This window comes from Melanotaenia boesemani, chromosome 4 (assembly GCF_017639745.1).
Source record: "Melanotaenia boesemani isolate fMelBoe1 chromosome 4, fMelBoe1.pri, whole genome shotgun sequence".
In the NCBI taxonomy this organism is placed as follows: Eukaryota; Metazoa; Chordata; class Actinopteri; order Atheriniformes; family Melanotaeniidae; genus Melanotaenia; species Melanotaenia boesemani.
Genome location: NC_055685.1, coordinates 35,809,961 through 35,833,166, shown reverse-complemented (window position 1 = coordinate 35,833,166; position 23,206 = coordinate 35,809,961). Strand labels below are relative to the sequence as shown.

Genomic DNA, 23,206 nt, shown 5'->3' with positions numbered 1-23,206 from the left:
CAGAGATGATCAGCCGAAGGTCAGATTTTATGATGGATTTATTATTAGGGAACACTAAGCTCCTAAAAAATGGGTGAAATGTTTATATACACCCCCGTACAGGGCTAAATGAGGGCTAAAGGTAAACGTTTACAAAAGTAATGACTTTTTCTAAAATATTTGATACTGTAAAAATATTGTTTGCAGACACAAAAACCTTTGCTTTTCAGAAAACGTTTAAAACGTAGTCATCTGTGAAATATCTTAAATTTGGTTTGATCAGAATAAACTATCCTTAAATTTAATTAAAACAAAATTTATGTTACTTGGAAACTGTAAAAAAAAATACACGTGTGCAGCTGCATGCAGAGGGTGTGGAAATTAAACAGTTTATTTTGGTTTATCTTCACACCTCAATATTCATGTATAAAATAATAAAGAAACACTGCCTGACAACTTTTTAAAACCTTTTATCAAAAAGGATAAAACTTCACTGGAGAGTTGAACTTCAGACATACATATGCAAGAACAACAGTGAGAACCAGCACACCACGTCCGGTCCTCGGCAGCTACTATCCTGCAACTTTTAGATCATCTCATCTCCAGCACACCTGAATCAAACGAATGGCGGGTTACCTGGCCTCTGCAGAGCTGAATGACATGCAGATGAGGGAATTCAGCCATTTTATTCAGGTGTGCATCTAAAAGTTGCGGGATAGTAGATCTCGAAGACCAGACCAGGACCCTGATATAGCGTTTCTAAATGCAGGATGAAGAAAGGAGGGCTTCTGACCAGACCAGGTGCTCACACTAGATTATTACTGTCCTTTAATTTATTTATTTTTTTATTTTTATTAATTTGATTTTTTGTTTGTTTGGGTTGCACACTTTTCTGCCTATGTGGATATTTCTGTAAGTTTAGGAAAGATTTGTCATGAGCTTTTGTAAATATGAGGGTAGATGTAGTAAATTGCACAGGGTGTAAACAAGAAGCTGGTTTAATGATTAATTATTGACTGATTTTGGATTAGGGGTGGGACTAAATATGCTAGAGCTTCTTCCTGCTCCTTTTGAGCATCTTATCCAAAACAAATCCATAAAGAGAACAATAACAGAAAAGAGGAAAAGAACACAAATGGAAGTTAAACAGAAATTGTCTTGCAGAAGAATCACAATAACATTTGTATTTGTTGCTGCCACCTGAGCAACGACAGAAATAAACAGCAGAAGTTAATTTCAGAACCAGTTTCTCTTTAACGATCTACTATCTTTTCACTCATTTTTGCCCTTTTAACCATTGATTTTTTTTTCCATTCATTGCCCTTATTCCCTCCCTTTGCAGTCATGTTGCTTCTCTTCTCTTGGGATCTTCTCATCTCCTCTCCTGCTGCTCCATCTTTCATGTTTCTTTCCTCCTTCTGACAGACAGAAAGCATTTCTCTCCCTCTGCTACCCAGGGACATGCACACACCCGGTCTGGCTGCCCACCATATCAGTGAGTTCGCTTCAACATTTCACAGGTGACAGCTCCTCTGTCTGCCTTCACAAAGGTCTTCAATCAGATCAGCCTTAAAGAGTAGTGTGTGTCTGAACTAGGTTGGTTAGGCAGTAATTAATGGTGCATTTGGCAGATAAACAAACCAGTTTGGACATAAATTCTCATGTTTCTGATGAGCAAGACGATACATCTTACAGCTCGGACATCAACACCAGTTATTTTTAAAAACTTCAAATCTATCACATCTCCAGAAAATTGGTAAATTGACTGAACATTATTATAGTGGTTGTGTTCTTGCTTCAGTTTTATCAATCCACAGAGGATTTGCTTTTCCCTTTATATCTTTAGAAACTGATGTTTAACCCAAGTACCATTTCATTTTAATTAAAATGTTGAATAGTTTTTCTTTGCCATAAAGTGGGAGAAATACTCGACTATGGCGACTTGAGGCTGAAATTCCTGTCTTGAAATAATAGTAATGGAAAATGCTTTTAACGGGGGTTCACATGCTGCTGGACAAGCAAGAAGTTAAAGGGGAACCAAACTTTTTGCAGATCAAAATGTGTTAGCTTGGTGAATGTTTTAAATTGATGTCAAGTCTCCAAGTGTTAGTTGGGAGGAAAGATTGGGGAAACTTGAAGTGTTCTCTACCCTCCACCTGTCCAGTTTCCTTAAATGTTTTCAGAATACACATCCCACCATGCTGAGATTTGCCACCTTTTTAGTTAACAGCTCTTTTGGAATCTCCTTGTTTCTGTAAAGATGCAAATTTCTGCCTGACAAACTGGCATCAGGTCCTGTGATGGACTGGTGACCTGTCCAGGTGTACCTGCCTCTCACCTGCTAAATGCTGGGTTAGGCTCCAGCTGCCCCACGACCAGTGTTAGGAGTAACGCGTTACAGTAACGATATTACTTTTTGTGATATTACAAAGCAGTGCATTACACTTAAAATATTGGTAAGCCGGTAAGACAGAAATGAACAAGCTAGTTGCAGGTTCATTGTAGGCGACATGCTCCCCCTGTTGACTACTGAATCGCCCAGGTTTAGCAAAATACCAGATAAAATGATTATATGACAAGTGTGGCCATTTCTTCCCACAGACAGGGATGTTGTTTTTATGGTTTCAAAGCCATTTTGTTTACAACATACAACAAACACTATGTGGACAGGCAGTGATGATTCAGCTATGATGTTTGTCCATGTCCACACGGTTGAATTATGAAATGCTAAAGTAAAGTAATAAGCAGTGGTGTTACTTCAAATGCAGTAACAAGTAAAGTAATTTCATTACAATTTACAGAAGTAATGAGTAACTAGTAACTAATTACATTTTTAGAGTAACTACCCCAACACTGCCCACAACCCTTCATAGGACGAAGCGGTATAGATAGAGGATGGATGGACAAGCTGTTATCTTTGCTATTTTTTCATATATGCAACTGAAGAAATGAAAACAACTTATGTGTCTTTGTGACAGATTGTCACAATGGTCTCTATTAAGTGGCTTTAAAAACAAGAACATTCTTTTGAAATATACAAGATCTGTAGCCAAAGAAAAACTTAAAAAGACCTTCAAAAACCTGGAGACTTATTGCTCAAGACCACATTAAATGGAAAATGGTCTGTATTTATATAGCGCTTTTACCCAAAGCGCTTTACATTATACATCCTATTCACCCATTCACACACTGATGGTGGAAGCTGCCATGCAAGGCGCTAACCACGACACATCAGGAGCCATTTGGGGTTTCGTGTCTTTCTCAGGGACACCTCGACATGAGCTCGACAAGCCGAGGATCAAACCGGCAACCCTCAGGCAAGACAACCACTACCCACTGAGCCACGATGCCCCAAACATTAACAGATTACATAAAAGTCTGGCTGCTTTGAAGCTACACTGAAAGAAATGAAATATTGTTTAAGACTTTGCACATCATTGTAAACAGTCCTTGAAGCTGCACTACTGAACTTTGACAGATTTTTGCACATTGGTGTCTCCTTACGAAGGGTAATTCAGTCTACGTAAGGAAGGTTGTTGATTCTTCCTTACTCTTTCTTTCCCTCGCTTCCTCCGACAATGTCCTCTTGCGTTCCTTTGCTGAATCAGCCATGGTGCACGTCCACAATGTGTTGATATCCTGATATCCTGCGTGTTGATATCCAGTTGCTGGCATCTGCAGTTTCTCAGCCTCGGAATGCTGTAAGGCAACAACAACTCCATGAATGTAATTAATGGATGTCAGAGTGCCATAAAAACAAGTCAGAGACACAGAGTTTTAGGGTCTTAAACTTATGTAGAGTTGTTTTAAAAATCCTTAAGAATTCCCGCCCCCATCTTTCCTTGAACTTGTCCTGTTTTCAACTGAGATGAATTAGAAAGCAGGGTTGGTTGTACATTTATTTAACAACATTGAGGAGCTGAAATGCCATCAAAGTGTAAACTCAGTATTATTTCAGTCATTTGCTGCTGTTGAAACTTTACCAGAAGTTTAAAAAAAATAGTGTTTTGCTAAACTAAAGTGTCATTGAGGTGATGAAAAAAATTGCCACACAGTGGTGCTGCATGTGCCAAAACATAATGAGGTTCTTGGGATATTGAACAAACCTTTATGTTCCCACCAAACATTCACACACTGATATTATGTAATGTAACATAAATTGCAGCCTAAAGCTTCAACCTGCTCCTTGGTTGTCGTGCAGCACGTCTGTTCAAATGTGCCTGCAGCCTGTTGAGTGAGTGAAAGGGTAAAGCTGGGTTATGGCCCAGAGGTACCTGCTACAGCCCTGCCAACTCAGCACGAAGGCCCTCTCCCTGCCTCAGTTGCCTGTTGAGAGGCTGATCAAAGCGTGGGGCACGCTCAGTGGATTAACCACGTCAGGGAGCTTCCAAGTGGATGCGCATGGACATCCCCTTTTGTTACCAGGCAGGGTGCTGAGGGACATGGGAGTGCACACATCTACATGTGCCTACATGTAAGCTAACCTGGGAGTGTAAGCATCTCTATTTCAGCCTTGAAGGGTCTGATTCTGTGCACGTTTAAAGGCACTAGGACTTGGAGGGTGATACACAGAATAATAATTGCATTTTTGAAGCATCTGAGTGTACTAATGGTCTGCAGCTTTCATCTGTAATGAAGAAGGCAGGGTCAAATCCATCAGTGCAGCCTGTTATTTCAGATGAGAATCACAGGATCAAAGTTTTTCTCTCGCTCTTACTGCCTGCATGCTCTACCTAACCTGAGGCATCCTTAGATCACCTCTGCCCCCTCCACACCCCGGTAAAACTGCAGAGAACCTGTCAAAGGCTTTTAAAGTCTTAAACTTTCTCCCTTGTCTGCTGCAGGAGTGAGTTGATTACTGTCAGAGTGAACAGGTTGAAGCTCATGAAAATGAGCTGCAGCACTCCTGCTTGCCAGCAGACCTCTGACATCACTTCCAGTGAAAGAAATATCAGGACCGCCACACATGCTCTACAGGTGCATGCACATTTGAACCACATGTGGTAACATATAGTTTTTCTGTAAGGGAGCTCTAACTGATTGGCTGTTTCACAGGTTATAACCTTCTCTACCCCTACTCTTTTGGAGCTAATGAGGCAATAAGAAGACGTATCTTTCTATTATTTATCCTCCTCTCTAATTGTTTTGCTTCGTTCAATCAGTAAATGACAGAATGATTAACTTCTCTACCGACAGGCTGGGCTTTACTCTGGGATTTGGAAGAATTTCCCTTAAGAGTTACTTGCAGTGGCTTTTAAAGCTGTAAATCACTTCAGTGACAATTCATACAACGGCTGCGTGTGTGTGCACGCACGTTTGTGTGTGTGTGTGTGTGTGTGCGAATCAACATGTACGGTGGATATTTCGCCACTTACCTTGTGCTATGATTCATATATCTGCAGCTGGGAAGTGTTTGCGGAGGTATTCTCTGGAGCGATAGTCAGCCTGTGGAGGACGAGCAGGAGGATGAGGATGAAGGAAAAAAAAGAAAAACAAATTGGGAAAATTCAACATTTAACAAGAGGCTTCTAATTAAAATATATCTTAAATTAGTATGTTGTACACATTTACAAATAAATCATAAATGTTAAATTGAGTGTTGTTGTATACCAATACTCAGAGGTGACGTACAGGGGTCTGGGGTGGGTTGGGGGTTTTTAGGAAGATTCCAAGGGCCTACGACTTAATAGGGGCCCAAAAGATACGCAAAATATTTTAAAAATTATTAAACTTTCATTAGAAATAATATATAATTTTTTCAAATAAGAAAATATAGCAGTAAAATAAATGACCTCTATGTCCTCACTTGTTTGGTCCTGTCTTAGCGCATCAGTTCCCAACGGTTTGCAAGAACCGGAGCCGTTTACTAAACCTAAATGAGCGGTCACTAATGCAGCACAGCAAGAAAGGAAAATCTGGTTTTCAAAAAAGGGACAGAGAGAAAGGAGAGAGATGAGAGACAAAAGAAAGGGTGCCAATATGCGACCCGGTTTTTCTTCAGGGAAGGTTTGTTGCCTCTATAGTTTGTGAGTGGTTGAAATGAGTGAAATGAGCTAGCTAGCTACAGGCTACTGCTAACCTACCTTAGTCCTCATCGCATCACATCATTGATGATGCTGGCTACTCCTGAACATCTTTCTTTCTTTTTGACGAAAACCAGGACTCTTCAGCCTTTGTAATGAGCCCACCGTGCGTCTGTAGCTAACCCAGAGGCAGAGCAGTTAAGCCAGAAAGCTCACAGGGCTGAGAACTTACATTCATACACAACCAGACCAGGCAGGAGGGAAATGCCATAGACCTCAGAGGGTTAACCAATATTCAATGAGTGCTTGTAAATGTTTAGCAAGATATTTATATTAAAATAATTGTCCTTGTCCTTGCCCCTCTATGATATAAAAACAGATGAGCCAGCAGCAGCCCGTTTTCTCAACCCTTCCCCTCCATGTCCCAGTGAAGAAGATGAGCAACACTGTGATCGGGAAAATGCCAGTAAGCATCATTACAGAGTCTGTGGGAATTTCTCTCTTTTTACCATTCTTAAAAATATTAAATGAAACATTTTTTGAATAAATCGAAACATGTTATGTTTTTTCTACATAATGAAATAAAAACAACAGCCTGTAATTGTTTGTACTGATTACTGGACAGTTGATTGGGAACAATCTGAAGCTTCCAGCAGCCTGTATTAACGTGACAGTCAACATTAAAATAGTCCAATTAGATGTGTACATTGAGATTGAATTAAAGCCAATAAAAGCCATCTATAGATCTTTATTATTCCCATGAAGGGCAATTCATTTGAGCAGCTTGAAACAGCTGAACCAAAAAACATACATCTACTGTAATGTTTGCAGTCTAGTGAATAAAAATCTTTGATTTAACTTTCTTTAATGTTCCAATATTTTTTAATCCAATTACTTAATAAAACATAAACATGCCAACAGCATAATCTGATCATCAACATAAAGTTGTACTTAGAGGACGATGGCAGGAAAGAAGAAGAAAAGAAAAAAAGAGGGAAGGTGGAGCCTTTATGTTCTGTGTTTTTGGGAACATGGATGCAATGAAGGCTTTGTGAAATGTCATGGTGGTGTATTGGAGTGTAATGTGGACACCATTCATTATAGTGTTTGTCTTTATATTCCCATATTTGTTTATTTACTTTTGTATTTATTTTTGTGTATATTTCCTTTTTCATTTTTAGTTTTATGTAGAATTAGTTCAGAGCTGCTGTCTTCTGGCCAGAGAAACAGCAGGTAAACAGACGCGTACTTCTGGCTCTGCAGGAGATTTTGGTGCATGAATCTTCCTGACACACACACACATGCACACACACACATAAAAGCAAAGTAAAGGCTTTGGTCTAGTGGCGTGGGGTAGGTTTTTATCCTCCAGTCACTCCAAAGGCCCTAAAGCCCTGCAGCTATACCCACATGTTCCACTCCCTTGTCCTTTCTAAATCCACCCATCCTTTTCCAAATCATTCTCATAATTCTTCTCCTCCCTGGAATTCGCCTTCCCTTGCTTTTTTCCCCCAAACCAAATCCTTTCATCACTCTATTGAAACCTTGTCCTCATCTCCGCCTTCCCATCTTCCTTATCATATCAACCCCACGGCCTTTCTTATGTTTCTCTCCAAGTCTCCTCTCGTCTCCCTGTGGAGCTCCACAGTCCAGTGACTACCGCTCCACAATGTCAGACAGACATAAATTACCATTCAGACAGCCTCAGGGCTTGAAGGTGAGCTCCGATTTAAATCAGTCACATCCTCTTGGCACGTTAAGAAAAGTTACACAAGCCAACTGGTAGCTGGCACAGGTGGAGCTTTGGTGTCAGTCTTCACTGATGGTTTCCCCCATCAGTTCGCCTGAGTGACTGTTTTACAGCTGCGTGGACTCCTGTTCCTCTCAGCTTCTTATCTAAAACTTGTCTGTTCCCTTTAAATGACACTGAACACATTGTGTTGTGTTGCTGCCGGTTTCAAGACAACAAGAAGCTCTGGACAGAGTCTGGCTTCAGAGCGGAACAAATGGAAAAGGATGCGTGCACCACTGCTTTCAGTGAGCCTGACCACACACATTTACAAAGATTTACTCTGTCAAAAGTTTTGTCTAATTCCACGAAATGTCACAAAAACAGAAAAAACTCATCCATCACAGTTTCCAAAAATCTCAAGACGGCACAGTCAGAAACCAACCTGGTGTTCAGCTCTCAGATATAGATGTAAAGGGGCGAAAAGCAAACTTAGCTTGTTTGCAAAGAAATGTGCAAAGTGCAAACACACTGAGCATAACAAAGTCATCATTTTGTGGAACATGTTGAAGTAACTTCTAATGTTTGTGTTGTTACTAATCTGTCCGGGAGAAGAGCTAGCTCCGAGTCAAACCGTAACCTCTTTAGCTCTCGCAGTGCGGACCGGCTGGTAAACACGAGGATGGAGATCAGCACCGGGACAGTGTGTGACGTCATGCTATACTCCTGAGGAAATTACACCTCTAGTTCTTCACATAAACATTTTTTTATTCCTTCGACTCTAAGAAATGATAAATTTCTGCTTATTGCCCCTTTAAAGAAAAATAACTGAGGGGTGAAAGCAGTGCCAGGCTGTCAAACGGTTGATCCACCAACATGTCTATAAAATTTAATCAATATTTTAAAACGATCAAATATCAGCAAGACTAATTACAAGGTGACATGGTGGAAACTGCTTGGTCAGTCTGCTCATACCCAAAAACCTGTCACGTTTACAGGTAATATCTTTCTTCAGACACCTTGGCTTCAGTTTTCAAAACTTCAGATGAAGACAGACCTCTAAACAATTCTCTAAAGGTTTAAAATTTAGAGCAAAATTGTTTTCTCAGCTTCTGATGTCACAGTTGTGTAAAATAAGACCACACTGAAGCTGAAAGTGAAGAAGAAACATGTTACCAAAGGGAAACATGTGTTTCTAACTTGGTCAGAAGGTATTTTTTTCCCAAACAGCAGCTGAAAACAAAAATCTACTTAAAATGAGTGAAATTCAAGTCCAACAATAAACTGCATTTCCAATCCTATCACAAGACTCAAACTCACGACTCTTCTTAAGAAATCCTTCTACTTCTTCCACCATCCATATAGGCCCCAAATGGAGACTTCAGTTATGTGTCAGATAGAAAAACGTCCAGTGGGAATGATGAAGAAAACCACAATAAGACAAAACTCAGCACAAACAAGCCAAAGAAAAGAAGCTCGAGGAAAAACATGTGACTGAAAGAAAGTGCTTGAAGTTTCCAAGTTGTGTCTTTTTCCACAAGTTACTCTGCAGAACAATCTTGTGTACATAAGGAGAACACAGAAAAGTGAAATATATTACTCAGTGCTGAGAAAACAGCGACAGAAAGAAGAACGCGGTGTTGTGAAGTCCCTGTAAGGATAATTCTTCATCCTTAGTGAGTCTCTGTGGTCTCATGCGAGCACGGTTGTGTGAGCTGTGTTTGAGCTGCTGCAGAAGTGACAACAATCAGAAATACAGTAGCTCTGCAGGCCTGAATTATGCAGCGATGAGATGGCACAGCGAGTGGTGGAGGTGCAGATAGATGGATGGACGGATGAGAAAAGACAGAAACTGCACAGCGAAGAAGGAAGAAATCAGGGAGAGAAGGGAGGTGAAAGTTGAAGCATTAAAAGCTCATTAAAAGCAAGACACACACAAACGGTCTGGATTTGGAGGCGACATACCAGGCATATGCACACATACAGGAAAAAAAAAAAACATTTTTTTTCTCCACCTTGCAGGTGGAGTAATATATTTATACAACTGTACACAGCAGAACAAGAAAAAAGCTAAAAAAAAAATTTAAAAAAGGAGAAATCTTCTTATCCACAAATATATTCTGGGCCTCAATAACTGCACACAAAACATGCATCAGCAATATCTCTCCTCCAGACACAAACACACTGCACCCTTCCTCCTCCTCCTCAATCTCTTTTATTCTATGCATGCAGGCTCCACATTGCCCATCACTCACATTGAAATTCCATCTGTTTTTGCAATCTGGGAGCACAGCTTTAACATTTACTGTCTCCTTGCCCAGCACAGAGGGGCTGTATAGGAGCTCAAAATGGAGATTCTTACCAGGGAAATTGAACACATCCTATATGCAAAGAGCCCTACAAGACTGAGAACAGAATTAGTGACTTCAGCTCTGTACAAAGTGCTCAGACAATCAATATCATGTTTGGGGCAAAGCTGGGGTTAGTTATGTCATTCAGGTATTGATAAAGATGAACTGAGAGGGAATCAGCACAACACCGGTGTGGTTGAGAGGATGATAATAGATATCATCATTAAGTATGAATTTATCTTCCTGCGCAGGATAGAAGCTTCACCAAATAAAAACGCACTGCAGCTGCTTGTTATATATATTTTCTACCCATTTTCTACCAAGGCAGGTGTCTGGCCAGCTAATTAATGGTGAAGCAGCCTGACAGGAAACCAGTAAGTTTGTCAAGGAACATTAGCTAGAAGAAAATTAGGTTTCCGTTCTACTGCTGTGCATTAGAGCTCTTAACTGACTGCTGGGGGGAAGGACGAAAGAACAGGACATGGACCTGCCTGTCTGTCTGTAAATCTGTTTATTGGTGGTGTGTGTCCTTCCTGTTGACAACAAGCCTGAGCAGCGAGGTCAGAGGAGTGAACTACTAACAGGAGCAAAAGTCATGTATGTACTCTCACGGTGGGAAATGATTTAACATCTGATTGTGTACTGTAATAAAAAGTGTTCTAATAATTGGAAAGGGAAATATAGAAGTTAAGGGAATACCTGTAGCGGTTCATCGGTTCAGATGAGGAGAGTGGCACTGGTTGATTTCTACAGAAATGTTCATACAATTAAAACATGATCTGTAAACAAGAACAAAGACCCCATGACGGGTAGGTGTGGTTGGTGCCTGACATGAATAAATGTCAAATTATTCTGCTATTAATTATGAATAATATAAAAAACAAAAACATAATAATCCTTATACAGGGTATTATGTACACTCACTGGCAACTTTATTTGGTACACCAGTTCAGTTCCTTGTTAACACAGTGGATAATATTAATCAGCCAAACACATGGCAGCAACTCAATGCATTTAGTCGTGTAGACACGACTTGCTAAAGTTCAAACTGAGCAACAGACTAAGGAAGAACAAAGATTTAAGTGACTTTGAACGTGGCATGGTTGTTGGTCTGATTATTTACTAAGATTTTCACACACAACCATCTCTAGGGTTTCCAGAGAATGGTCTGAAGAAGAGAAAATATCCAGCGAGCGGCAGTTTCTGGACCAGAATGTCTTGTTGATGTCAGAGGTCAGAGGAGAATGGACAGACCGGTTAGAGATGACAGAAAGACAACAGGAAGTCAAATAAGCACTGGCTCTAACCAAAGTCTGCAGAACAGCATCTCTGAACACACAACACGTCCAACCTTGAAGCAGATGGGCTACAGCAGCAGAAGACCACACCGGGTGCCTCCTGTCAGTATAATGGTGTGGGGAATATTTTCTTAGTACCAACGTGGCCTGGTTTAACCACCACAGCCTACCTGAGTATTGTTGCTGACCATGTCCATCCCTTTATGACCACAGTGTAGCATCTTCTGATGCTACTTCCAGCAGGATAATGCTGTCACATGTCACAAAGCTCAGTTCATCTACAACTGCTTTCTAGAACATGACAATAAGTTCACTGGACTCCAACGGCCTCCACAGCCACCAGATCTCAGTCCAGTAGAGCAGCTTTGGGATGTGGTGAAACGGGAGATTCTCATCATCAATGCAGCCGACAAACCTGCAGCAACTGAGTGAACATCCTGTCCCAGAATATCAAATGCTAAATACCTGCAGGATAATTATCAACAATACAGTTTGGTACAAATTTCTTTTGATAATAAACAACTTAAACTTCCTACAAAACAAAGAAGAAATTGTATTAAAGTGAACAGTTTTGTTAATTTCCCCACCTTTTAAAATCTGATCCTGTGTCTTTTCATCTAATAAAAATCTCATGGTCTAGAGCTCTTTCCACAAAAGTTCCAAAGAAACCCCAGAAATTTATCAGCTTAAAAATGTGATACTGTGCTGTTGTCATGCAGGAAAACACCTCAGCTTGGCCAACAACAGAGCTTCACAAATAAAAGATGGAAAACGTACACAGTGTTATTCTGCGAACTCTAGTAAAATCTGCCACCATGAGATCCAGGCTGCTCCACGCTTGACGTCACCTCTGCTAACAAATCCGACAGTCACACCTCAGATGATGGCAGCATGGCACTGCTAAGACCTGATCATGGTGAGAAGGTGTCACAATCTGAGGTGCTTGTTTCTCCAAGACAAAAGATTTGTTATTTTAGATCAGATATGGGATATTCTCCTCTCTGCCCTCAACCCCCAGATCATGACTGCAGAGGATGAGCTGAAGCAGACGTCCGCTTGCCTTTTACTTTCATCACATGAGCAAGTGTGAGACACAGTGAGAGAATTTAATGGCGTGAGGCTGTATAATTTAGATGGGGTGTGAACTGGTTCCCAGAGTGTGTGTGTGTGTGTGTGTGTGTGCACACATGTGTTTTATTCGTTCTGCTATAAGATTCTGCTGCAGTGCATTCACACATCAGTCTTCACTGCAGAACCCAACCATGATGTCATCTTTTCTTTTCAATTTTCTCTTTCTGAATCCCTCAAGCTGGTGAGAACTGCTTTTACTTGGTGAGAGGTTTTTATCAAGAGTTGAAAACAAAAGCAAAAAACCTTTTAGATTTTAGCTGCTCCTGTTTAGTCTTCTAATAATCTTCTATGTAAAGAAGACTGAATAAATAAATAACAATTTCAACAGAAATAGAAAAACCTTACAAATACAAGCGTTTGCTGAATAATGATATTTTATAATGAATAAATCAAAACATCCTGAACAGCAGGTAAAAGACTTCCGTTCTCTTCAGTTCCCCTGATGACCTTTTAACTTTGTGTGTATCAAACATGATACGTACAGTTTCTGAGACCTGCTGCATCACCGTATGGTAAAAGCTTAGATTCAGTTCGGTCCTACGAGGGCTGCAGTCCAACAGGTTTTCAGTGTTTCCCTGTTCCTGAAAAAATCAATACATTCAAAACCTGCAGGATTGCCGCCATCATAAGACTTAATGGAGTAGTCCTGATCTAAACCCTATTGTATACAATCTTCTACTTGTCTTCTGCCCCCTGGTGGATATCTTCTGCACCAGAATAAGTCTGACATATCACACAGTAATAAATTGCACACCCACCATTTTAAACACACATTGTGGCTGATTCATCAAAGAAACACGAGATGACATTATCAGAGCAAGAGAGGAAAAGGAAGAGAGAAAGAGACAGAGCAAGAAATAAGACAAGAGTCAACACTGAACTGACTTTAAAAGGCTGGAAGGAGCTCAGAGTGCAGGTAGGATGCAAGATGCATGCTGAATTAGCCGTCGATCGAAGGCGCCTCACTAAAAAATCTGCCAAAGTTCAGTAGTGCTTCTTTAAAGGGTTAAAAACAGGAGCTTTGGAATGTCTGAGGACAGCGGTGTCAAACTTGTTTTAGTTTACGGGCCACATACAGCACAGTTTGATCACAAATGACCAGACCACTGAATTAATAGCATAATAACCTATAAACCCAACATTTCCTGTTCTTTTAGTACAAAGTACTGAAATTTCTTAAGAGTGCAACGTCAACAATATTTAGCCTCAGTTTATCATTTATACGTGCATTACAAATAACAAATCACAACGGATCTACACAATAATAAAAAATAAACTTTAATCAAAGGTATCTGTAACTGAAAAATACAGTATTTATGTATTATGATTAGAATTCCTCACCATCAAATTCACTTTTACCAAATTCATCCCGTGATCTGGTTTCGGCCCCCAAGCCATATGTTTGGCACACCTGTCCTAGGAGGGCATTCAATACCTTGCAGGACAGCAACCCCTCTGTGTTGATTCCAGATAAACCAGAAGATCTACATAAGACAACGATCTCACTTCTTTCCTTTCTTCCTTTGATTCACTGACTGACTGATTTTTTAACTTGTCTTTGGCACATAGTCATTTCCCACAACTTTTGCTGCAACTCTTAACAAAATCTGGCACTTTAGATGGCATCAATCACAAAAAAAAAAAAAAAATCCTGGAGGGGACTGACTACATAAGGAGCCGATGTTGTACTCAGTAAGTAAGAACCAGGTGACACAAGGGAACAGGAAGTAAATACAACAGGTATAAACCAGAAGGTAAGACTAATAATTTATATTTGTACAGAAATATAAAATGCAAAAGAACAAAACAACATAAATCACAAACATGGAAATTCCAACCAGAACTCCAGGAAGCCCAACAGAAAACTAGAAAACGCACAAGACTTGATGTAGAAATCTAACAGGAACTAAAGCAGAATCAGAACCCACAAATAAACGCAGAAAAAAGCACACGATGCTTTGAAATGACAGCAGCTGAATGAGGAGAGTTGGTTTCGTTTGCAATCATTTCAAATGATAAGAAATCTTGGTAAAATATAATTAGTGTAAACTTTTACAGCAGACCATCCCTGCTCCTGTCCTCCACTCCATCCTCATCTGTCTTGTTATAAAACCGAGCACAGTCCACATGACTGACCTGACCTTCTGTTTAAAATCTAGTAGTGAAGCACAGTGAAACCCTTTTATTTCTGCTTCGTAATGTCCTATTAAAAGACAAATAAAAAGCTGCACAAGTTTTGATGCCATTTTTCCTTAACTGATACCCCCCACACCCCCATCCCCACCCCGCTTTTGATGATGAACCACAAAAAGCCAAAACAATCTGAGACTCAGAGGGTTTTAGTTGCAAAGAATATCACAGGAATATTAAGTACATTAACAAGCTCAGTGTTTCTTTTGTAAAAAAAAAAACAATGTGACTGAGCATCTACAGGCCTGAGGGACATACAGGTGGCTCAAAATAAGCTCCACCCTCTCCACGACAATCCCCACAGCTGCAGGCATGAAAGAGTGATGTCAGCAGTAAAGACGTGAGTGGCAGGAACACAGTGAGAGACGAAGGAACAAAGACGTCAAAGAAAAAAAAGGTAACAGCTGGACGTGGGAAAGATGGAGTGGAAACTACCTGTGACTGAAGAGAGGACGGTGAGAGTCCCTGGTTCTCATATCCACATTCAGCTCCTGCTGCCTCCGACTAAAATATATCACACTTTGATGAAATAAACACACACAGGAGGGTATGAGTTAGGCCCTGCTTCTGCAGCTCCCTTAGTGAAAACTCATTCTGAGATGCATCTGTGTGTGTGTGTGTGTGTTTTCTGTGCAGGCACGATGTTAGAACAGCAGCACAGCCTAGTGGCAAAAAGAAAACAGAGTGTAAGGCAGCAGGAGGAATTGGCCCAGGTGGGTTTTTCTACTTTGTAAAAGCAACTTTTTTTTATTTTTCATACAAACACTTTAAAAAGAAAAAAATCTTTAGGGCAAAAAGCTTCCAGGTCTTTTACAAGTCATTTGACACTAAACTCACGAAAACTGTTGTTGGCTTCCTTTGCACACTTATCATTTTAGGAGTCCCAGCATGCAGTGGACAGGAGGCTGGGTCCATTAGAGCTTGGCAATATGAGTAAAGGACACTAAAAAATTCATAGAGGCCTTAATTGCCACCACTGGGTAACAATTTAGTTTAATGGATTGTCCTGAACTCCTGCAGTCTGCAGTTTCAGAAGAAGAAACCTAAAAAGATTAGAATCTAAACCTCCCTCTTTTTTTCCTGGACGTGTGGAATACACACCACATCCATTAAAGTCCTCGTACGAAGCTGTTTGAGAGGCGATTACATGGAACTGAAACAACAGACAGACAAGGATTCATGGCACTGGTGTCAAACTGGAACTGTTATTCTAACCATATGAAAACATACTTTCCTTTTAAATCAATAAAAAATCTGTACAGAAATAACTAAATAATTATCATGACAAATGAAATCGTAAAAATCTCATTTTGTCTTAGTTTATTGTTGCTCTTGACAGAAATGTGGTGTCTACTTCAGTCATTTGTTGTTGTTGATTTTATTTCTCCTTTTTTTCCCTTTCATTTAAATTTACTTATGAGCTCTGACGTCTGCCTCAGAAATTCTGTCTCTTTGCCTTTTGTATTTTATTTAGCTTTTACTATACTGAATAAATTAAAGGAAGAAAAGAGAAAGGACTTTTCTATGCAAAGGTCAAGCAAGATGGGCATTACCATGGTAACAGCAGCACAAATCCAGGCATAGCAAATGTCAATAAGTAGAGCAATTGATTGAAAATGAGAGAACAAGGATAAACGTTCAGTTCAGCTGGTTGGAGTTGAGGATATTCTTCTGTCCAGGCTACTTCAGCTAAAGATAAAGGCATGAAATAGATGACAGACTTCACATCTTAAGTTGGTCACAACTGGAACGGTGGATAATCTTCTGAACCAGAGCTCAGGGTTCTGGGTCGATGAGACGACTCAGATTCTCTCCAGTCTGATGGACGTCAGCAGTCTTTTGGTTTTTGGAACGTTGACCATATCATTTCTTGCCATATTAGATATTTTCCACTTGTGGAAACTTGAAATATACTGACCTTGAATTAACGAGTCAGTAATCAAGAATTCCTGATTAAAATTTTCTTGTTCCTGATACCAATCAGTCATTTAAGATTAAGTATTGCCTAAAACAAGAGACTCTTAGTCCAACAGTAGAATTTTCTAGAGTTGCAAATGACACAATAAACAGAAGTGACGCTTTTAAAACTATTTTTAAACAAAAATGACCTATTAATGTAAATGTGAATGTTTTTAGAGAAAGCTTAACCAAAAAAAGTGCAGTATGAACTTTCAAATATTTACAAAAACAACTATTTTAGGATAATTACAAATAAAAGAAACAAACCTTATTACACTTTAACAGAGCAGAAGTACCAACTCTTATTATCAGGTTGTTTTCATTAAAGATGCAGCATCTTAAGATTTTGCCATTGAACTAATTTAGTCTTCCACAACTCCAGGTTAAATAATGAAGATTAAGTGATAATTTGGCTGATAAAACCTGTCTGACTGCATATATTTATGAGTTTGTGTGTGATCCACCACAGTTTATGCTGCTTCAGTGTAAACCAAAATTAATCAAACACGTGAACATGTCAAATGATTCAGGACATTTTCATTCAGTCCCTTGTTGCCTCCTAGAGTTTGAAAATATGAACAAAAACTTATATCTTGTTATTTTTATAACAAATGGCAATGTATGATAGATCTCTGTATTTCTAAAAATGCTGAAAATAATCAGGCTACCTTTTTGAGGAATTTTTGTCGTAAAAAAACAAGTCTTTATCAATCTAAACTGCTTTGAAACTAAATACAGGAACAACTGAAGGCACTAAAAGGAAATAATTCAAAGCAGCTTATTATTTTTTGGACATTTAAAAACAGATTTCTTGGTTTAAAGTGCACTTAAATGCATCATCAAGTCCGGCAGGTTTTAATAAACAAAGCAATTTAGATTTCAGATTTACCATTTGTATCTTAAATGCTGTTAATTCTGAGAGAACATAACCCCACCTACATCCAAATCTGCCCAAATCCAACCAAATCTAACCCTGCCCACGCTCAGCCTCACTGGTTACTGGTCCGAGTTGGGGTGAGAGGGGGCTGTAATGCCTGGTACACACATAAAGATATTCTTGCCCCATCCCGACCAAGAACGACAAACGCCCGATTATTTCAGTCTTATAAGATTTTCCTGTAAAATGATCATTTGGTTTGAGGTGCTCTACGAGCGGATTTGCCTTGAACAGCATGCAACAGGCGACACCAACCAAGACTCTCATGCACCATGAGGTGCTGTGATGTTGATTAGGCTGTTTTTAGATTGGTGCAGCTAACTTTGTCCTTTAGGTCATCCACCATTAAATTTAACCTTTTCTTTCATGGTGAATTTAGGGCTACAACAACACATAGACTTTAAATTACTGTAAACAGGATTAACGATACAGGTAAATGTTTGTTTTATTTGTTTACCTACATAAACAAAGTTAGCAAAATTCATTATTTATAATTTACTTGAAGGATTCATTCATTTTTTTAGATCTTTAAAGTGTTTGATTAATATAAACTCACCATTTTAAGTATTTTTTCCATACGTTGGCCTATTTAATTCTTATCTTTTCAAACAGTCACTAAATGTTTGTGTACATGGCTGGTCTGAGGAGGCTTTTTGTTTTTTTGGAAGAGCCGTTGTTAGTTAGCATCACATAACACTTTTTGTGTTATGCTGCAATGAATGAACTGTTCTCTTCACATTACTATTAGACCACTTTCTTTTCCCGATGAGTTCTTATTTCAGAGAACTATATTCTAAGCACAGGCGGTTATCAATGTTTGCAAGTCTTCTGCATTTTTGGCCACATTATGCAGGAATAAATTGCATTATTTTTAATGGTGTTATCATATCTGTTCGGATAACTGCTTCGGTTTCCTGCTGTGTGACATGAAATACTGAGGAGGCGGTCACACGGCTGTAACCAGAGATGATGTGTTTCTCATTGTGTAACCAGTCTTTCTGAAATGCAGATATTTTGACCTTTTTGTTCTCAGCTGGCTCTGGCTCTGAGCCTGATGCTGAATAAAGTTCAAGATTTTACCAGGATCAAGCAGCACCCTAACCCCCAAAGTTAGAGGGGAAAAAATGTGCAGTAAGCTGCTTGGATAAGTGTGCACACCCTTAAACTAATGCTTTGTTGAGTTTTATTTAATCCCAGCATTCAGTCTTCTTGAATACACAACTGCCATCAATTAAAGATCCAAATAAAGTTCAGCCATCCTCGTAGGATTTTCCTGATATTTACTCAGCTTCTGGAGTATCAAAGGGGTCTCAAAACTAAAAAGGTATAAGTCAGGAGAAGGGTAGAGACACACTGAATAAACCAGGAAAGACAGTCATCAAAAAGTGTAGAAAACATGGGGCAACAGTGACATTTGAACATCCTCCCAAAATGTATGAAAAGACAAGATGAAAACTGGTTATGGAGGAAATTTGTGTCCTACATGTGACAATAATCTCCTGTATTGTCCATATATCTGGACTATGGGGTTAGGCTGCAACATGGAAGCCTAGTCAAACGGGAGGGACACTGAACACCTCCAAAAACATGTCACTTTGCCCAAAACCCAAAACCTTCAAGCATCTTCTAAAAGCTAAAATCAAAGAGAAGTTTTACTTCTCAACATGACAATGGTCATTCACCAACATCTTCTCACAAACCTTCTTAAATTTGTTCTTAAGTTAAACTTGAGAATAAATTTTAGACAAACCCACCATCCGATTAATAAACATGTTTGTAGAGCATGAAATTGTTAATAATTCCCTCTTAGACTGGTGAATACCAATCTCTCTGTAAGTGGGAAGGGCGCGCCACCTGTGTCATAGCTCGCAGTTAATGTTCTTGTTTCATGTGTTTTTGTCTATGTCTTTGGTTTGTGTCATGTTTACTTCTGTCATGATCTTGGTTTTTGTCATGTTTAGGTTTTGTCAGGATCGGGGTTTATGTTTTTGTGTTATGTTTAAGTTCAGTGTTCTGTTTTGTAGCTTTCCCTCATGTGTTCTGTGTTTTTTGTTCCTGGCTCATTACTTCACCCGGTGTGTTTTACTCATTCACTTCACCTGCTGCTAAATACGCCCTCTATGTATTAATAATCCCAAGGTTTTCAGTTTTCTTTGTCAGATCCTTGTGGTTTAATCCCTGTAGTGTGTGTTTTTTTTTTCCTGTTCCTGAGTTTTCTGGAAATGAACCTTTTACCCTTCCTTCACCATTCTGCCTCATCTACCTGTGTTTTGTTGCTCACCTCCACCACACATAACAACCTGGTAGTAAACGCACCAAAATGCCCCAAAAGGTCGTGATACTTACAGAAACAGACACGGGTGAGACAGAGATGAGGAAAAATAAACATGCCATTAAAATGAATGAGAATAAACAGACAATAATAATAAAGGTGTGCATGGAAACCTGTTGGTTCCCATTTTAAAGTGATCCACTTATAAATAATCATACAATGATATTCTACTCATATTAAAGCAGTTTCTCTCTTTACATACTGAACCTACTACAGTTTGTAAAGGAAATTATGTAAGTAAGCAGGACTCAAGAACACATCTGTTTGAAAGAACAGTTGGTGAATGAGGCCCACTGACTCCAATTATATGTCTAAACCAACTAACGAATGGCTTTACCAGAAGAAGATGAAAGTTTTGGAATAGAATAAATGTATAAATGTAGTACTTGAAATAAAACAAAGAGCAGCAGCATGTCCACATACTCCACACGGAGACAAATGATAATCTGTCAGCCAGAATAATCTTCATCTTCTACATCTTCGTCAGACTTGTTGTTGACAGATGGCGTCTTATTATTTTCTCAGGGTGTTTGCACATTTCGCTGCATTCGTGATGGAATTTAAAAATTCCCCTCAGTTTTGAATTGTCCCTAATTTGGCTCTGTACTGTGATCCCTATAGTTCTGCACGTCCCCCAGGCCTTGCTGCTGAGAAGCGCCACGCAGCGTGATGTTCCCGCCGCCTCGCTTCACAGCAGGACGTTGTTACACAAGTGATGAGCCCAAAACGCCGTCTGCCTCACAGCTGAGTTCAGCTTTTGTCTCGGCTGATCACAGACAGGCGTCTGCTTTTTCTTCAGCTTCAACTGTTGCAGTGTTTGTGTGTGTGTGTGTTTGTGTGTGTGTGTCTACCTGTCTGATGGGTTCAGGTACCCGATAGCTGCAGCATGAGTGCGTGAGGCGAACAGCTGTGTCCAGACTGATCTTGTGGCCTACAGACACATACACTGGCTTGGAGCTCTTGTCAGAACTTCGAAGTGCCTGGATTAAAAAAAATAAGCCTCTTAACTTTTAAACATTCATCTCTCTGGAAGTGTAAACATCCTAAGAAAATGAGACAAATTTAACAGGATCTTTGGAAAACTTCCGAAGGTGTGCTTCCATCCATCTCCGCACCTTTCCGAGCACTTTGCCTGAGGCAGCTGTGAGCGGGAAGCTGTCTCCTCCTCTCTGCAAAGCAGCTATCTGTGGAGGCAAAGAAACAGAAAGCAAAGTAAAAAAAGATGTACAACAGGCCACAACAAATAGCAGTCAAGTGAAGCCAACCATTAACCTGATGTGGAGGTTTGGGGCTCTCTTCACTTTGGCTTTAACCTGCAAGTGAATCGAACAACTGAAGCTGTGCTTTGTGACATGGAAACAGATACAACTTACACTTTCTGAGGATGGTTAGTTACACCAGTTAACACTGTCAAGGCATCCTATTTACCCCTGATGAAGTGAAAGCAGGAAGGGGTTAAGTTTATTAGTTATGCTGCTCTCTTCAGGTTCTTTTAAAAAACACTTGAATACAAAAAGTCTTAAATATATTTAGTTTGCTGTCAAATTATTGTAAAAGTAATTTGAGACATAAATGTGTAAGCATGAATATATCAATAAACAAGGAAATTAAATTAGTCTAACAAAATAAATTAATGAAAATAAATAGAAATTAATATAATAAAATATAATACAATTATAATGTGTGTGTGTAAGATTTTAATTTTATAATGTGTGTGTTCCATACTGAGCCTTTTGTTTGTTATATTTTTAACATTAGGTGGGCTCTAATGTTCTTTATTGTACAGCAGGTAGATGAGAAAGTGGGTCTGGGAGACGTCAGTATGGATCCTGATCTGGCTACGTTTAAACGGCGGCTGCTACACCTGATGAACTACACACAGTGCCCACAGGATCGTTTAGCTACACAAAACCAGTTATTTTCCTCGTCTTTCCATCTGGTCTTTTTGCTCCTGAAGCTCAACATTTCTGTGAGGGTTTTATTCATTCATTCATTTTCTGTACTGCTTAGTCCAGTTCATGTATTTTAGGTTATTTTTGTTATAAATACAGATATGTTTATGCAATTTTAGCTTTAAAACTTGAAAGAACCAAATATAAGCATCTAAAATATTTTTAAGGACACTGAAACTGAAACTTAATTCACTGGGTGCTTCGAACAGAAGCCCTAAATTTCTATTTAAGGACAATGAACTCAAAGTAACTGGATCGAAACACAACTTCAGTTTGTTCGTACGAGAGCTAAAGTTTCGCTCTCACAGTCAAAGAGACAGTGCAAAGTCAGGCACAGCGATGTGGGTTGCTGCTGCTGACAGGTGCACTATGGGTTATGGGCCAGAGCGATGAAGGGAGTTTAGCTTCAGTGATGGATGGAGTGTCTGCTGTACTATGACTGATTACAGCAAGCAGCCAGCAGGGAGATGGAAGAGGCCGCACAGAGCCGCCGATCCCAGCTGGGATGAAGCCAACACTGTGTGAGAGGAAGAGAGGCTTGGCTGCTCTGACGCTAGAGCCGGACCGATGCCAGAGCAGAACAGAAGTCAGAAACACAGAGAAAGTCATCAATAACACACTAGTTTGAATTACAGCCAGACTATCAGTGAGACAGAAAAACTAAGAGAGGCTAAGGTGAAAACGATGAAAAGAAGGAGATGGTGTGAGAATGGAAGAGAGATTAACTAGAAGATAAAAAGATAAATACAGAGTGTAAGAGCTGAAGGACTCAGAGCAGCAAGGAGTTCTGGCATCTTTCATCCTGTTTTAACAAAAACCAGAAAATGCCATCCTACCCCACCTCCACCCACCACAGAAGGATTCAATTCAGCTGTAAACAACACAACAAATGGAGACCAGGAAGGGACCAAGGCCCCTGAGTCAGCTTTACTCTGAAGAAAAACTCGCGTTCTTCATTATTAATCTTTTGTGTCGTTTACTTTGACTTAAAAACACTGATACTCTGTTGTCCTCAGTCATCAACAAATACTTTAAATGTTCTTTGGAAAACAAATTAGATGAGTCCACTGGGACTTCTGCACACCACTTTATCATGACAGAGCAGTGTTCCTGTCACCGCTCCATCAAACATTTTGTCACTTCTCAACCCACAGGCTTCCTCTTTAACAACTTTCAGATGCACAGAGAACTGCTGCATATCGATGGTAGGTTACACGCTGGCTGCACACGTAGCAAACAGCAACTGGAAAAGGTCTTTCTAAAGTTTTTGCTAATCAGCAAGAGATTTCGTTACTGAATCTTTCGTTACGGTGTGGTCATCTGGA

The 23,206-nt window shown here is 39.6% G+C and overlaps 1 protein-coding gene across 1 annotated transcript in view; it reads right to left on the bottom strand.

The window, feature by feature from the left end:
- Positions 1 to 2,569: 2,569 nt before the first annotated feature.
- Positions 2,570 to 23,206, bottom strand: part of LOC121638076 (endonuclease V-like) — a 36,887-nt gene continuing 16,250 nt past the window's right edge. The window contains exons 6-9 of the mRNA XM_041982520.1: positions 21,045 to 21,113; positions 20,781 to 20,909; positions 5,355 to 5,424; positions 2,570 to 3,678 (exon numbers count right to left, since the gene is read on the bottom strand). Coding sequence (XP_041838454.1) covers positions 5,368 to 5,424; positions 20,781 to 20,909; positions 21,045 to 21,113 — 255 coding nt within the window. The 3' untranslated portion in view covers positions 2,570 to 3,678; positions 5,355 to 5,367. The remainder of the gene's footprint in view (positions 3,679 to 5,354; positions 5,425 to 20,780; positions 20,910 to 21,044; positions 21,114 to 23,206) is intronic.